Source organism: Electrophorus electricus, chromosome 21 (assembly GCF_013358815.1).
Source record: "Electrophorus electricus isolate fEleEle1 chromosome 21, fEleEle1.pri, whole genome shotgun sequence".
In the NCBI taxonomy this organism is placed as follows: Eukaryota; Metazoa; Chordata; class Actinopteri; order Gymnotiformes; family Gymnotidae; genus Electrophorus; species Electrophorus electricus.
The window spans coordinates 9066173-9082134 of NC_049555.1; the positions used below are offsets into that span (position 1 = coordinate 9066173).

Here is a 15962-nt window from a genome sequence, read left to right on the forward strand (position 1 = left end):
GTTCTAGTGAATAAATATGCCACTTTTAGACATGCCAATAGAGCACCACCATCAAAAACTTACTGTTAAAATTTCCCCCGCGCAATTGTTATTTGCTAATCAAAATGATGTGTTTTCTAGGGAGTGAGGTACCCCTATGCCTATATTGTGACAGCATGCAGAAAACTCAATTCCTCAAGCTTAAAATCTCAAATTCATTCCTCAAGCTTACTTTCTCAAAGCCGATCAGTTTTGCCGTTCGCAATTGCTCGTATTAAAATGTGACCTAAACTGAATCCATGTGATGCCAAATTAGTGAATGAACAAAAGAACAAATACATGTGCATAAGCGGGGGGGTTAAACAGTCCTGGCCATGGTGCCCTGAGCACTAGACGTCTCCTCCCCTAATCACTCCCTCTAGGACATGGCTGTACATGTGGATGACTCCAATACATAATGCCTAATTAAATAGAATTTTTATTTTTATTTTTTTAAAGGCTAGGGGTCATAATGAAACAGAAACAATGCTCTGTTAGCAAGAACCAGTGACAAACCAAAGTGGTCTACGCGGTCCATTTTTGCCGTAATTATCTTTAAATCTTTGGAAGCCTGTAGTGAGATGAAGATGGAAGAAGCTGAAATGTTTCTTTCAGAGGGGATCTTCTGATAATAATCAATTGTTGTTTTGTGGTTGTTTTGTTGTGTTGTTTTGTTGCTTCGGTCATAGTTCTAATGAGAACACCTGTTGACCACCTGCAATTTGACTGCTAGTCTTGACGGTGCTGATTAGAAGTGTCCCCTCCTGGGCGCCATACCTTATGCTCCAGCAGGATGCAGCCGAGCACCTGCAGGCAGGCGTCGACGCCCAGCAGCTCCAGAGGCAGGTGCAGAGGGAAGTCCACCAGGCCAAAGCGCGAGGAGTCGGGCAGGGCGAAGGTGAGCGCCGGCTGCAGCTCGGGGGGCAGCACCTCCACGTCGACGCGCCGAGCCCCCGCCAGCGGCACGGGTGAGCGCAGCAGGCGGTACACCCACGACTCAATCTCCCGCAGATCGTGCAGGAGCTGACTGCCCTTCTCCTTCTCCTCCACAGAGAGGGCGCCGATGAACACACGCCACATGGCATCCCTGGAGGATAGGTAAGCACGCACGCACGCACGCACACACACACACACACACACACACACACACACACACACACACACACACACACACACACACACACACACACACACACACACACACACACACACACACACACCTCTCTTAGTTCAGTGCGGGAATTCACACTTGTAGACATTTTAGAAATACTACTTAATCAAAAAAAGTGTGTGTGACTGACTACAGTACAGCATAGCATGTGCACACCTCTACAGCTGATACATTTCAAAACAGTCATCAGCTACAAAAAGACACGGTCTCATCCCCCCGACACATTTGGATGACTAAAACAGATATTCTGGCCAGAACCGGCTTAGCTATTTTTAGCCCCCTGCTCTCTGCAGTTTTCCACTTGCACATTTTGACATTGCATCACTTAGCAGGATATACTGACGCAGTGGAGCAAGCTCTGTCCAATCGCATGTCCTTGGGCAAAAACAGCCTCGTTCATTCTAACAGACACTGCCGCACCTTCTTAAGAACAATATCTATGTGCATTGAACGCGATGACTGAAGGACATTTCATCATCGCTACTCTGCCTACACTACCCACAATTCACATGTGCCAGCACCCAGCAGGCTGGGAAGGTGGTGATGCTGCAGCATGCGGACCCATTATGATTATGTTATTATATTATTTATCACAACCGCTTATGACAGCCCGTAAACTACCCCACATGTCCTCACCTTCGTGCGTCTTTTTGTGCCCTGTGCAGGGCAGTGCTCTCCCTAACCACTTCAGCTGGGCTACGCTGACTGTTCCATACACCGTCACTATCGCTTTCCAGGGAAGAAAGCCCTACGTACATGGGCTTTCTACGTACGTCAAGACACTTAACCTGTGCAAAAGATAGGGTGCTTGGCCATTTGTGCATGCCTATAAAACTGTGAGATGGGCAATTGGGCCATTATCTCGAGATCCTCTAAGCCTTTTTAGTAATCAAGTGACTGAGAGCCAGAAATAGCACAAAACAGTGGCATCTGGTAGCTAACGGGTGGAGATTAGGCTGCTAATCAGTTTAAAGCTATGAGAGTAAAGCAGTGGGCAGACTGCGTGGAGCTGACCAAGCTCACTGACACTCTACATGTATACGCTACATGAATCTCAAACCAAGAAACTCAGAGCCAACTTTCAAGTCCACTGCAGGAATATTCTCAATACTCTCAGGAACATTCTAGGTCTAAATGGCCTGCTTTTCTCTGCCCAACACCCCATCCTAAGCATAACCTTTCAGTGAATATATACACCACTGTTCCCATTTTGAAATCATTTTATTTTCTGGCAGGTGGAGCGAGTCTGGTCCCAGAATCCTGGCCTGGCGACCCAGGCACAGCATGGGCTGGATACTGGAACGTGGCAGCCAGCTGGTGTTGGGGGGCTGAAAGCTGGTGGCACAGAGAGATCCCTTCCCTCGGCAATCCAGCTGGCGTGGGCTGCGGTTGGGGGGGCTAGAGAATGTGGCTCCAATGCCAGGCAGATGACAGACATCATTTGGTGGCACGAGAACCTCCCACCTCCTGCAACCTGTCGCCATGGAGAGTCAGAAACCTCAATCTGTCTGAAAGACTGCTTCAGCCTTACATAAGCACATAATTTTTTTTATTCTCTCCCTCTCTTTCGCTCTCTCTCTCTCTCTCTCTCTCTGCTCATGTGCTCTGAATCCCCACATTTAGCTTCTGTCTACATAATTTGAAACGCTTATTCCAGTCTGCTTGCGTACAGCTGTTGAACCTTAGACCCAACCGCTGCAGAAGCCTCAAGCAACGCCAGCAGACCGCAGTGACAACACACATGACCACAATGAAAGCCACAAAGAAAACTCAATACTTCAATAACCTCCATGTGGAATTAAAGCTGTGAATTAACACCTCCAGCAGTTTCCTGCGTTACACCAATTAACCTTCCTGATGGAATTAATGACAGGCTCTTAACCTGAAAGATACCGGAGTCACTCAATTGCACCTCAAAGAGAGTAGAGGTGTGTGTTTGCACACTGAAATGCCAGTAATAGAGCAATGTCAAGGTCACTGGATGCTATTGCGCTGAGAGAGAGAGAGAGAGAGAGAGAGAGAGAGAGAGAGAGAGAGAGAGAGCACTGAGTCAGAAGTGCCCCTTGGAGACCCAACGATTCCACAGTCACCACGCCGCACTCACAGAACTCCCACGAATGCACTGCACCTGTCAGACAAATGAAAACTGCAGCACTAGCAGATGGACACTGAGCAGAGATCCTGAGTTCTGCTTGCTGAGAGTTGGAGGCAAATACAAGCACATTCAATCATGTATTAGCCAATCTACATTTATTTGTGTAAAGCTCTAACTTCACAACATATTTGATTAAGGTTCTTTAGAGAGTAACTGAATGCATAATAAAATCTCAAATTTCACCCCAATATGAGGAAATATGATAATATTAATACATAATATAATATTATGTAATATTTGTTTTAATATAAATATTAACAATTATTTCGATTCTCTTATTTTGGCACAATTCAGAATAGTTATAGAATTTGCAACTGCTAGCCGACTTACCCTAAAACCCTTCCCACCCCAACTCCTACAGCCCTGCTCTGCTGACGTCTGCCCTCTGCACTGCTTTGGCAGCGACTGCACTCACAATGCCACTAAACTCAGCATCTGCATTTTGTGCATTTCCACATTTGAAAACAGCCTGAGAAAGTTTAGATTTTAAAAAAAAGAAAAAGAAAAGGAAAAATGACTGCACTGAATAGTACTATTAGCAACTGTAGCATGTGCTGTAGAGATTTACACTGCTTCCACATAACCTTCTGGGTCAAATCACAAATAGATGACTGCACATTTCTGCTGGGGAGCAGTCAAATGAGGGGAGCTGGGGCTCCTGGCATGTAGCTTTCAGTTATTTTGTCCACTGGAAATACAGTTTATAAAACAAAATGTGGCAAAAAACAAACAAACAAATAAACCCTAACTGAATTTAAATCAGAAAAAAAGTGCAAAACAACATTGTAACAGTGTTCTCAGGCCTGCTGGGCCTGTTCTGTAAGTGAATCGAGAGTAAACAGGTCTGATGAAGTAACAAGGTTACACTAAACCCCTCAGTAAGCCTGCACCATCTAGCACTAAATGAACGGCAGACATTTCAACAGCGTTTAGTCAGCAGCAGATCGCCATGTCAAACACACAAACAGAGAGAGAGACACACACACACACAGAGCCCCAGTAGCTTATTGCTTCAATTATTCTCCTCCTTCTGAGGAAATCAAAAGGATGCCAATTCACCGGCAAACAAACTGAAGCCTGAAAACTCATCTGCTGCTCATCACGGTGGCAGTTGCTAGGCTACAGCTGAAAAGGCTTGAGAAAACGAACATGGTTCACAATGCCTATTGATCTGAACGGGAGCACCAAAGCACTTGTGGAGATTGTTTAATGATACATACTCGAGGGCCGCCACTGGAACACAGCTAAATAGCCCGGGGGGGGGTTCGGGGTGTGTCGCACGTGAACACTCAGCAAGCCACTTGCATAAGCATCCGTGGGGAGAAGAGGAAATCATCAGAGCTGTCTCCCTACTCTTTTCTCAATCTCCAACACTCCCACGCTCCATTTCTCCCCACTCTCACACTCCTCCCACCTTAAATAACAAAAGCGGTCAAAACGGCCTTGAATGACACATCCGCCTCCTGATTTTTTTTTTTTTTTAATACATTTTGTGATCCATTACAGCAATTACAATTCTCTAAGAAGCTACCATTTGGCTAGCAGTTCATGACTATTTATTTGCTAGGATCCATAAAAACAGCCAAGAACCACCGGATATGAGGAAAATCAAATATGAGGGAAGGACAAAGAGACAGCGAGAGAAAGAAATCAAAACACCAATCACCCTACCACTGGTACCTCGCAGTTACAATAAAAAAAAAAAAAAGGATACGTTTCATTTTAGCCGCATGTGAGGCAGAATGGTATACTAAGATTATTTAACAAGGGAAATGAAGAAGAGCACTGTTCTTCCATGGCAGTGAAGAATCATATTAGACATAAAAAGCATAAAATAGCATAAAAAGAACAACATTATACTACTGGGCACAATCTGACAGGACAAAGCACAAGTAAAAGCAAACACACGTCAACATTCACACAGAGGAGGCGTGTCTTCAGTGTCAGGTTGAAAATGAGTGGATAGTGCTGGGGGGCGGGGCAGGGCTCACTCACCGCTGCATGGCCTTGGCCGCTCCGGCCCTCTGGTTGAGGCGATGGCTGCAGCAGTCCACCATGCGCTTGAGGAGGTAGAGGCACTCGCGAAAGGTGGAGAAGAACGGGTGGTGGCTGAGCATGCACAGCGACGTCAGTGTGCTGTTGCGGTTCCGCGCCGCTGCCCGGGTGCGCCTGGGCCGGGGCGAGCGGCCGCCGCCTCCTGCATCACCCGCCCCTGCCGCCGTGGAGTCGTCCGAGAGGTACAGCGACGAGGGGTCGGTCTTCTCCGGGGCCTCCACTGTGGCGTCGGCTGGCAGGGGCTTTTCTGCGGGGAGAGGACAGCAAGTGGGACTGCGTGAGAGAAACGCGCAAGTGGCGGTCGCTCGCCGACCTCCTGTGCCGAAAGGCTGCGTTCGAAAAACAGAACGAGCCTGCAAGCCTGCTCCAGGTGCTGAACGTTTGATGAAGAGGACGCCCTAAGGCCCCTGACCTTTGCCCTCTGCCCGCGGGCGGTGGTGGCCCCTCTGGAAGGAGCGGTAGAAGTTGACGCAGATCCCGTAGCGCGTGACGCCAGAGTCCTTGTCGGTGAGTGTGAAGACGAAGGAGGAGTCGTCGCGGAGGCTGACGCGCCGCTGGCGCACGCTCAAGCAGCCCTCGGGCTGGCAGAAGAACACCACATCGGGCGGCAGGGGAAAGTCAGCGTGGTCCTCCAGCGGATAGCGCCTCAGCAGCTGGGGTGTCTGGGCCACGCTGTCGCTACTGGGCTGCCTGCCGTCCCGTTGGAAAGAGGAGGGTGCAGGGGTGGAGCGATTAATTGGCTTTCCGTTGAAATTGCGGTTTAGAAAGAATGCAATTTACAAACTGCCAATAGTTACAAATTCAATTATATATCAAGAATGTTAATACAAAGGTTCTTAACACATTTCTTACATGATTTTTTTTTTTTAATTACCCTATTATGCCAATAGTAATAGTTCTTTATCTATAAATACACAGTAGCAGTCACTACATTATTTTGTCTCATTCTATTCGCTCATGCTTAGTAGGCATTTGTTGCTATGTGGTCCATGAACATGTAGCCTGGAGCTTAATTTATGGAATATTATTACATAAAATATTAGTAAAATAAATAAATAAATAGATTTTTTAAAATTGGTATTAAATATTTTCCCCAAATCGTATAGCCGCAGTAGATAAAGGGACAAACAAGAAACTACACAGAAATGTACCAATGAACACATTCATTTTATTCCACCAGGGCCAAAAGCCCCAATAAAAAAACTCCCTAACACTCACAAATATGGACATGAAAAACATTCTTTGCGATTATACAACTGCATACAGAACGCACTGATCAGGTTCCACCCTCACTATGTCTGTCATTCTTTAACCTGGTGACCTTGTCCAGCTTACCCGCTGTCAGGGGAAAAAAAAAATAAAAAAATTTGCAGAACATAGGGCCCAGTACAAATAGATTAACCTCACGGACAGTGTGAAGACCAGGGCCTCCACTCCCATCCAGTCCACCATGAGCTGGTGCACACCTCCGGTACACAGCTCACATACATTATTACTGATTCACACGTACTCGCTAACACACCAGTGTAAACTCATGCGCCAACACCCGGTTGGTGTCGACACCCTGCAGACACTATCAACAAAGAATTTGCAGGCACATGCACACATGTGCAAACACAAAGGCGCATGCACACGCGCAAACACACATACACACACACACGCGCGCACACGTTGCGTGCATGGTCTCACACACACACACACACACACACACACACACACACATACACACCTGGCTCCAACTACCACCAGGTAGTCCAGAAGGCGGGAACATGTTTTCTTTTTCTCCATGTCTGAATGAGCAGTGTTTAAGTCATGGCAACCGTGGCAATGAAACGCTCTTCACAAAAGCTGTCCACTCAGAAAGTGACAGGGCTAGGATTGGGTAGGTCCAGGCAGATGGCAGCCAACCATTGTGCTCCGAGCCATACAGGAAAGGGTCCTCCTGAAAGTGAAGAACAGAAGCAAGAAAAGTTACGGAGGTGATTCCTCACACTCTGATCCCTGCAGCAGAGAGGAGTCTCCCGGAATGATTGTAAATGCTATGACAAAGCACTGCTGAACATGTAAATTACTGTCCACATTTCCTGTGACACAGGCGTTAATACACAAACACGATGATGAAACGAAACACACACGCTGGTTAGGAGCAAATTGTTTACTGTGCGATTAGCCATTTTTAGCCCAGGCTTTTATCAGGGCCTAAGATCAGAAAAATAACAAACGAACATAATGCTGAGGCTTAATTTACATAAAGCAGCAAGCGCAGGCTGCCTACATTCTCATCGCACCAGTCATTCAGGCGGAGCCTACATCATTTATTATGTGGAATAATCATGCAAAACGTTAGACCCTTACACTCCAAGGACCTGCTAGTGGCTCCAGCCCTCATACCTCATTCGAGTAACCTCATCCCTTTCAAATTAGTTTCAATGTAATTACTGAATAATTCACAGTAGTTTCTGAACAATATACCTTAATATTAATGAGCAAGTAATATGGCTAGAGTTTAGGAGGTTTAAATGTAAATGATATGGTGCGCTTTTCTGCCCATTTAGGGTTCGCTATTAAACTGGGTGAGTGTTTCTCTCAGGTTCTGCATGCACATCCCACATTGCAGATAGCCTGCAGCATGCACGCACACACACACACACACGGCTGAAGAGAACAGGCCTTGTGCTCAGTGCCTGATGGGATTAGGTCCAGCCCTGTGTTGAGTCTCAGATAACTCTCCCAGGCATCTCTCAGTATTACATAATTTTCGCTCAAACCATGTTAGCAAGGCCCAAGGTGACATCTGACAACTTTCAGTGCCGCAGCAGCACAGAGAAGACACTGAACGAACTATGTTTTACACAAGCTATTTTACATAAAGAAATTAAAAATGGTACCTGGCTGTTTTACATTCAGCATTTATACAAATTTACCATCTCAACTTTCGACAAGTGTGGGATTTGTTGGAGTTTTCAGGGGCATGTTAATATGATGTTCCAGCATGCATGTTTGACGGTGTGCGGCAGGAGAATTCTGAGGGGGTAAGGAAGCATTAATAAACCAGCATAGTCGCTCAGATGGACAGAGTGCAGAGGGAGCAAGAAAACACTAAGAGAGGTAGAACGAGAGAGAGAGAGAGAGAGAGAGATGCTGTGGTAACTAAGTCAGTTACAAACTGCAGGAACATTAGCAGGCGTTCACATGTGTACAGTAAAACAAATAATGACAAATAATCATTTAACACTGTGTAATAGTATTTTATTTACTAAATGCTGTAATAAAACAAACTATTCAGAATGAACAAAGATGATATTTTCTTAAATACTTATTGGGAGTTTTCAAAATATGCTGGGATATACACAATAAGAAAGAAATATTGCCAGGACATTGAGGGGAAAAATAACAAAACAACACACACATAAAACAAAAAGCAAACAAATAAAAACCACTGAGGTTTGTGGTCAGAAATGTTTGTAGTATCTTGGTATTCAATCTGATTCGTCTTCATTTCTGTAGGGCCGTATATTGTCCACATTTATTAGTAAATACGTTTTTCCTCAAAGTTGGTAAGTAATTTTTTCTAATTATAAGATTTGATTTAGAATTTGTGCTCACTGTTCCATAGTAGAGTTCAGTCTTACACCAATTTAATGTTATTGTTTTTTTTCTTGGTATCAATAGTTATCCTTGTTAAATATCTATCCCTGTTCAAAGTATGGTTCATGATGAGTTCACTTGAGTTTTAGCAATACCTACCGTGTCTAACCATATGACCGCGCAGTTACTACTCACTCAACAACGTTTCTGCAACTGTCAAAAGGGACAGCCAGTCAAAAAACAGCAAACACCCCTGCTGTTCTGAGGTCCAGATTAGGAAACATGCTGCTTCTTCACACCTAATTCAAGTGTGTGTTCGGCTGAACTCGTTCGGCCGCCTACACCAGGAGGAGGAATTTTGCGCCGCTATGCAAAGCAGGCAGGATGGCTGGTGCTGATGACCATTGCGAAAGCGAGTCCATAGCAATTATACCTCCCAAGCGTGCCAAGACACCTGAAACCTAGAACATGCAGCAGAAAGGAGCTGCCAGGAGTCTGCCAGTCACGGTGCGGCAGGTGTGGGCAGCGGGTCTTTCTTAGGCCTCGTCCTGCGGGCCTCATTAATCGGTGTTGGGTGTCGTGCCCGCTGTCCAATGCTTTGACTCAGTGATTAGTAGGCGAGCTCTTCCGCTTCCCTGGCATGTTCTCCTCTCTGCCTGCTGTCCAGAACGTTACGCAAGAGGAGGAGGTGGTGAAATGGAGGGAGGCGGGGGCAGGGTGCCCCCTGGGGCCCTGTTCCGTAGCAATACATCAATAACACCTCTGTTCTTTTTGTTCTGACACCAGGACCTCAACTGTTTGGGGCCCGAGTCAGGGCCCAGGCAAGAGCAAACACACTGTGAATCACTCCAGGCCCAGGATACGAGGTTGTGGAACAGTTCTCGAAAGCCCAAACATCAGCAAGCACTTGTTTAAACCCTCTTTAGAGTCAGGTAGTGCTTTCCAGTGGATTTGCAGACCACTGCAGTTTGGGGTGCTTGCAGAAGTAAGCAAAGCGCTTTAGAGAGGACACTTGCTGGGTATGGTTTCAAGGCTCAAACACCCCTGTGCTATCTTTGGCAAGCATGCAAAATGAAAGCTTTTTGAGGGCTTGACACCAATAAAGGAAACTGGGGCAGTTAAACAGTGGTCAATGAGATGTCTCCAAATACCTCAAATGTCTTTTTCTTTTGTGAACACTGAAGATAAGTGACAAAGTGGAAAAAAAAGTGAAAAAGGGGTCTTTCTGAAAAGCATAAGTGTTTAAAATGTTAATCTTCACAGATAATGCTTCAAAAATGCTTATGACCACCAGTTTTAATTCATTCTTTCCTGAACTGTTTTTCTATGAGAGCGCAGATAAACATTGGGCAAATAGAGTAATGTTTATAGTTATGGTACACTGGGCTCTGTGACTGTCTCCCATTTGACTCAGCTCATGTTCCAGGACCTGTTCTACATGCTTTGTGAGTGTGTGCGCGCGCGCGTGCGTGTTTGTGTGTGATGGGAGCAAATCACGTCACATCTTACATGACGATCACTATGTGCCCAGTCCTCAAGCACTACAATCAGCCACAGGATAATGAGATTCCATTTTGTCACTGTGGAAACCCAACTTGCTCCTCTCCACCAGGGTAGATGCGACTGCTATTTTTGAACAGACAATACAAGGATCCAATCGCTATCCAGAAAGGAGGACAATGAATGGCTCCTGGCCAATCACGAGCTGAGAAAAGAGCAAGTTTCAATCATAAGCCAACTTGTAGCCTGCAAATTCAGCCACACACAAATAACTAATTAATTAGAAATGATAGAAGTGTTTACATGTCATCTTTAAAAGTAATCAGACTAAGCCTTTTTTGGTCTCCAGCATTTAGATTGAAAATTAAGAAAATAAAGCTTTAAAATCACTGCTGGGGATAGAGTGGCAACTGTCAGGATTCAGGCTTCAGTACCTTCACCCATATCTGATGAAGCATTTTACAAAACACAGGACATTTTGAACAACACCCCTCCCCCCAATAGCGGTATGCATGTAAATAGCACAGGAACTGTGTCTTATTAGGCATTGGAGCCCAGGGTAATCGGTCACAACACATTCACAACAGCTTGCAGCAGGTCAAGCCTTTAGTGTTGCTTTGTACTGGAGATGTGTTATTACTATTAGGACCGAGCAGATGTTAAATGAGTGATTTTGCCTCAACTATTATCAGATTACACATCCCAAGTCCTCTCAGGTTTTATGAGGGTAAAACTACTGAGAGTTGTGTTCAGTTCAGTACAGGTACAAATTCAGCTCTTACACAAGGCTCGAGAGTTTGTGTTTTGACAACACTGCTTTCTATCCATTCTTTCCCAGTGGGTGGGGGCTTCTGGAGAAAGAAGAACATTTCCTTTATATACAAAAAAGCTCCGTTTGCCTTAAAAGCTTCACACTTCCACACATACTAAACCTGTTTAGTTTCTACCAGTCCTCGCAATCTCTATGTACCTGCTACACTGCCAAAAGTATGCATTGCACCTCAAATTATAGCCACAGAGAGCAAATAATACTAAGAAACATTTGTTGCTCCACCCAGAAACCCAAACAGCTTCTCTCTTTCTCATAGGTTTCTTAAACACACACACACACCTTTGACTGGATGCAGTGTGAGCTGTATGGCTAATCAGTATGAATGAATGTAGCTTGATAATGTGTAGACATTGCTCCTTATTATTTACTGGAATAATTCATTTAGAAGTGGCTTTCACGATGGACAAGGACATCACATACAAAACCTAAAAGGTAAAATACAAAATCGTAAAAGAATGCCAATGAGGAGAAGATGCTTTAATGCTACTCATCATAAGAGATCTTGGTGAACACATCAGTTAATACAGCAAAACAAACAAAAAAAAGCCCCCCCAAACATTTAAATAAATATGAAATTGTCACTCACTTTAAATTCAGCAACAGAATAGCCCAAATATGACTTAGGACTTATAAAGTAAGGGTAATTATACAAATGTTCCCAACCATACATCAGAATACTGAAACACTAAGACTGTCATTGGGTTTTATACTGAGTTATATCGTTAAAGGGGACCACTCTCCCAATCCTTATCCTCCACATATAAACATAGGATAGGTAGTGAATATTCTGCTACTGACAGAGAATATATATTGCTTTATGTTGTTTCCCCATTTCCTGCCCTGAAACAACCTTAAACAAAATACATCCTCAGGATATGTTTTACACCACATTCCACAAGGGTTTGGAATATTCAGGCAGCACACAGTAGCTACAAGCATTTGAAAAGTTTGTACTAGGAGTGATTTTGCATTTTTAAGCATTGCTTATTATTAAATACATTTGATACCTAAATGTGACATTTGTTAAGATAAAACTGTATTGGAATAGGTTTTTTTTAGGTTGCCAGTCACTTTTAAAACCAGGTCAGTAATTTGGCTTACCATTTTTACACATAGCCAAACCAACAGCCTAAGCCTTCTGCTCTTCACCCCCACCACAATGGACTTGTTTCTCTGAGGGTTTTAAATGATTCATTGTGCAGGGTAATTTTTGTGGAGAGTAAATGCATGGTTGCCAACCGTCGACCCACCCACTAGCAGCACATATGCTCATTGGAAACCTCTGTGGACTCGGCCATGCTTTCAAGGCGCTGGAGGATAGAATCCTCTGTAGAGGACAAAGCGCAATGACAACGGATGAAGAGATCACGATTACTGGCCATTGCCTGAAGCGGTTAGTGAGAACCAGTCCAAACACTCTCAATGGCAGATCCCTGACCATCTCTCACCTCACAATACTAGAGCCAAACAGAGGCTCCCTCAGCATGCTGTGCAAATCAATAAGGTGCCTGTGGAAAATCTAATTGTGATTTAGCAGTGCAGCACAAGTCTGTGTCCCTAGTGCCATAGCATGCAAGCACCACTTGTATTTATTTTTTAGTAAAGCCACAGGAATTCTCAGAAATTGTAATGACCTCCATTTGAGGGGCAAATGGGATTCAATAGAAACCATTATTATTGTGCTTCAGTCTCCACCACAGAGTACAGTATCTCGATACAGATCCCAAGCAATGCCGTACTAGGCTGCCATAATCAAACTGTACATTAAATACAAAGAACACCTTTTAGCACAACCAAACCATATATTCTCCCCCCGCCAGGCCTTGGTTCCGGGGGGGGGGGGGGGGGGTTGTCCAGCAGCAAGAGAGACCAAAGCAGAGATGGGAGGGCAAGTTGAGCCATGAATACACCAATAGATGAGAGAAGAAACAGTGCTCCTCTTAAATTTATTCATGTGCACGGATTCCCTGGAGGTGAAGGGTTCCCCATAGCGACGAGAGATCAAAGCAGTGCTGGCTACAGCCAATCACTCATTCGCACATATCATAAACCCCGCTTGCTTAGTGGTGGGCCGGCGATCACCAACATGGTGGTGGAGATGTGGAAAGAGATGGAAGCTCAAGGAAAGACATGGCAAGCACGTAACTATCCTGTTAGGGCATGAAGACTTGCAGGCCACACAGACCTCATCCATCATATGGGTTATTTGTCTGTATAATGGCACAGCACTGAAGGAAAAAAAAAAAACAAACATTCTGTGCTTTAACTTAATGAATCGTTAAATGTTTGTGTGGTTAGACTTATATATATGGCAAAGAAAACACAAAGTTGCAATCAGTCAAGTGGGATCATTACACAAGTCACTTAACATTCATACTGCTGTTTTTTCCCCAAAGCATCATTACAATAGGCATATGGCACACCTCCTTCCTTCTCAAGCTTGTAAAAATACTTGAAACTGAAGGCAGCTGCGCTTGAAATATGTACATTCTCCAACCATGTCATACCAGCCAACGTTGTACACTGAACTTGTAAGTGTTGAAGTCTCTTATAGGTGTACAGCCCATCTTTTGCCATGCAATACAGTCATTGGTGTGGAGTTAGCTACCCAACCTCCTATGCCTTTTTCAAACTGGCATATTGCTCAAGATCTGGTATAATGATACACAGCAAGATAAGCTGGAAGCAACTTCCTTTCATTTTCGACAATAGAAAATGGCCCCGTGTCATCTTCCAATAATATTTTTTTGTATGGCCACAATTACAGTACTCGAGCCCAAGATAAGCACTCATTTCACAGCTCACTTGGACGAATGGGTTTCCTGCAGACCCCTTAAGTGAAAAAACAACAGCACACAGAGCTCCTTACTAAAACGTATGACACCGCTTGTTCAAGACCTTCAACTACTTTACTTTATTTAGCATTATGCTCAAATCTCTGGTTGGACTCATGTAAGAAAACAAAAAAGGCTCAATAGTACTACAAATGCACTCCTCATACTTTTGACTAGTACTGCACTGGCGCTTGTGTTCTGATACAGGAATTAGTACAGTATTCAGAAGCACAGTCCTTCTTGTTTAACTCAAGGTAAACAGCAAAACCTTGCAATTTGTTTATGCCATGTCAGGGAAACACCATCAAGACAAGTGTCTTGTTTCAGAAGCACTGAAGAGAAAAAAGGAAAAAAGATACGTAATGCATTTGCCTGATGAGTGGGACTATTCTTGACTCAACAGTTCATTCACAGCTAGCCTACGCATGCCCAGCCACAAACAGTTCATGACGGTTATTTTGATCATAAAAAGATAACTGGAAAAAATTAAAGGTGTAATATTTTAAAACTCTCAGCATATCAGTGTAATATTTAAGACATTTCTATATGAATGCAATGCCCAGGATTTAGATGATCTTATTACAAGAGCTCGATATTGGTATTAGGTTAGACCGTTACGCACATTGCTCTCTTCCATCATGATCACCTTTTCTGAGCTAGAAGCACTGCCCTTGCTTCGCCAGAACACGTCCCGGTAGGCGATGAGCTCACCTCTGCTAGCTCGCACATATTTACGGTGTTTACATCTCTTATGGCGTGACTCTGTCTTAGAAAGGGAAAACAAGCGTATGTTTGCCTACCTGGAGAGAAACATTTGCCCTCCGAGCGCAAATGACTCGTGGACTGATGACATTGAAGTCTTTTACGACTATGTGATACAGTTTAGTAAACGCCGTGGACATATTAGACGCTGCCATAAAAAGCAATCTGAGAAGTGGTGGTTAATAGCATTAACGTGGCTAACGTTAGCAGCAGATCAGATGGCAGAATCCCAGGACGAATTAGCATCTTTCCACATCCACGCCAGTAGCCTTTCTGTTTATTTATGAAGGTCGCCCTCATCCGGAGTCAGTTGCCACATTAGCGACATCACATAAATAATAAGATACAATCTCGAAAATGTGTGGAATGAACCAAATACAGCTGCTGACCTCCATCAACGAGCTAACGAGCTCGCTAACGATGTTGGCCCTGGTGCAAAATACCAGAGAGCCGAATATTCTGGTGTCCCTTTCACAAACGAAACGTGGACTATTATATGACAGTACACTAAGTGCACAGACCAAACCTGTGAATCGACGTGCCGCTCCCTGCTGGGTGAGTGATGGACGCCTTGCTACAGGAGACGGAGCCTACCCATTATAACGCCTCATTATAAGCACTGTAAGCCGACGAGGAGTTCCGCATTACAGCCAAAGGGGGTGGACTGTACCATCGATCAAACGGGGACGCGAGGGTGGACTGGACCATCGATCAAACGGGGGTGCAAGGTGGCACACCTTCACATTTTGCGTGTACAGCCGAACACGGGATGACATGAATCGACAAGGTCGCGAACGATATTAATGTGATGAGCAAGCCTTTACGCTCCCCTGCTGCTGGAAGCTGTGCGTGTCGTAAACCTCATTACCTACAGGTCTTTCCAGTCTATGCATCAGGTATGAGCAGGTGGGTTTTAAATAGTTTATGACAGTGACATCTTGAATAATGCCCTTCTTTGTTAATCGCATAAAAAGGTAGTCGGATTGCCAAACACCATAACATAACAGACAACCTGAGACAATAAACAAAAAGCATTTTTAAGTAAAT

At 44.4% G+C, this 15962-nt stretch overlaps 1 protein-coding gene across 50 annotated transcripts in view; it reads right to left on the bottom strand.

The window, feature by feature from the left end:
• madd (MAP-kinase activating death domain) overlaps positions 1–15559 on the bottom strand; it is a 42548-nt gene extending 26989 nt beyond the window's left edge. For 47 of the 50 annotated variants that reach the window (XM_035521039.1, XM_035521038.1, XM_035521037.1 and 44 more), the window contains exons 1-5: positions 15442–15559; positions 7129–7341; positions 5812–6089; positions 5340–5646; positions 796–1105 (exon numbers count right to left, since the gene is read on the bottom strand). In XM_035521039.1, coding sequence (XP_035376932.1) covers positions 796–1105; positions 5340–5646; positions 5812–6089; positions 7129–7187 — 954 coding nt within the window. In that variant the 5' untranslated portion in view covers positions 7188–7341; positions 15442–15559. Of the gene's footprint in view, positions 1–795; positions 1106–5339; positions 5647–5811; positions 6090–7128; positions 7342–14799; positions 14895–14953; positions 15178–15436 lie in introns of those variants that run through there. The other 3 variants (XM_035521012.1, XM_035521013.1, XM_035521011.1) reach the window with 3 other exon arrangements.
• Between the last annotated feature and the right edge of the window lie 403 nt (positions 15560–15962).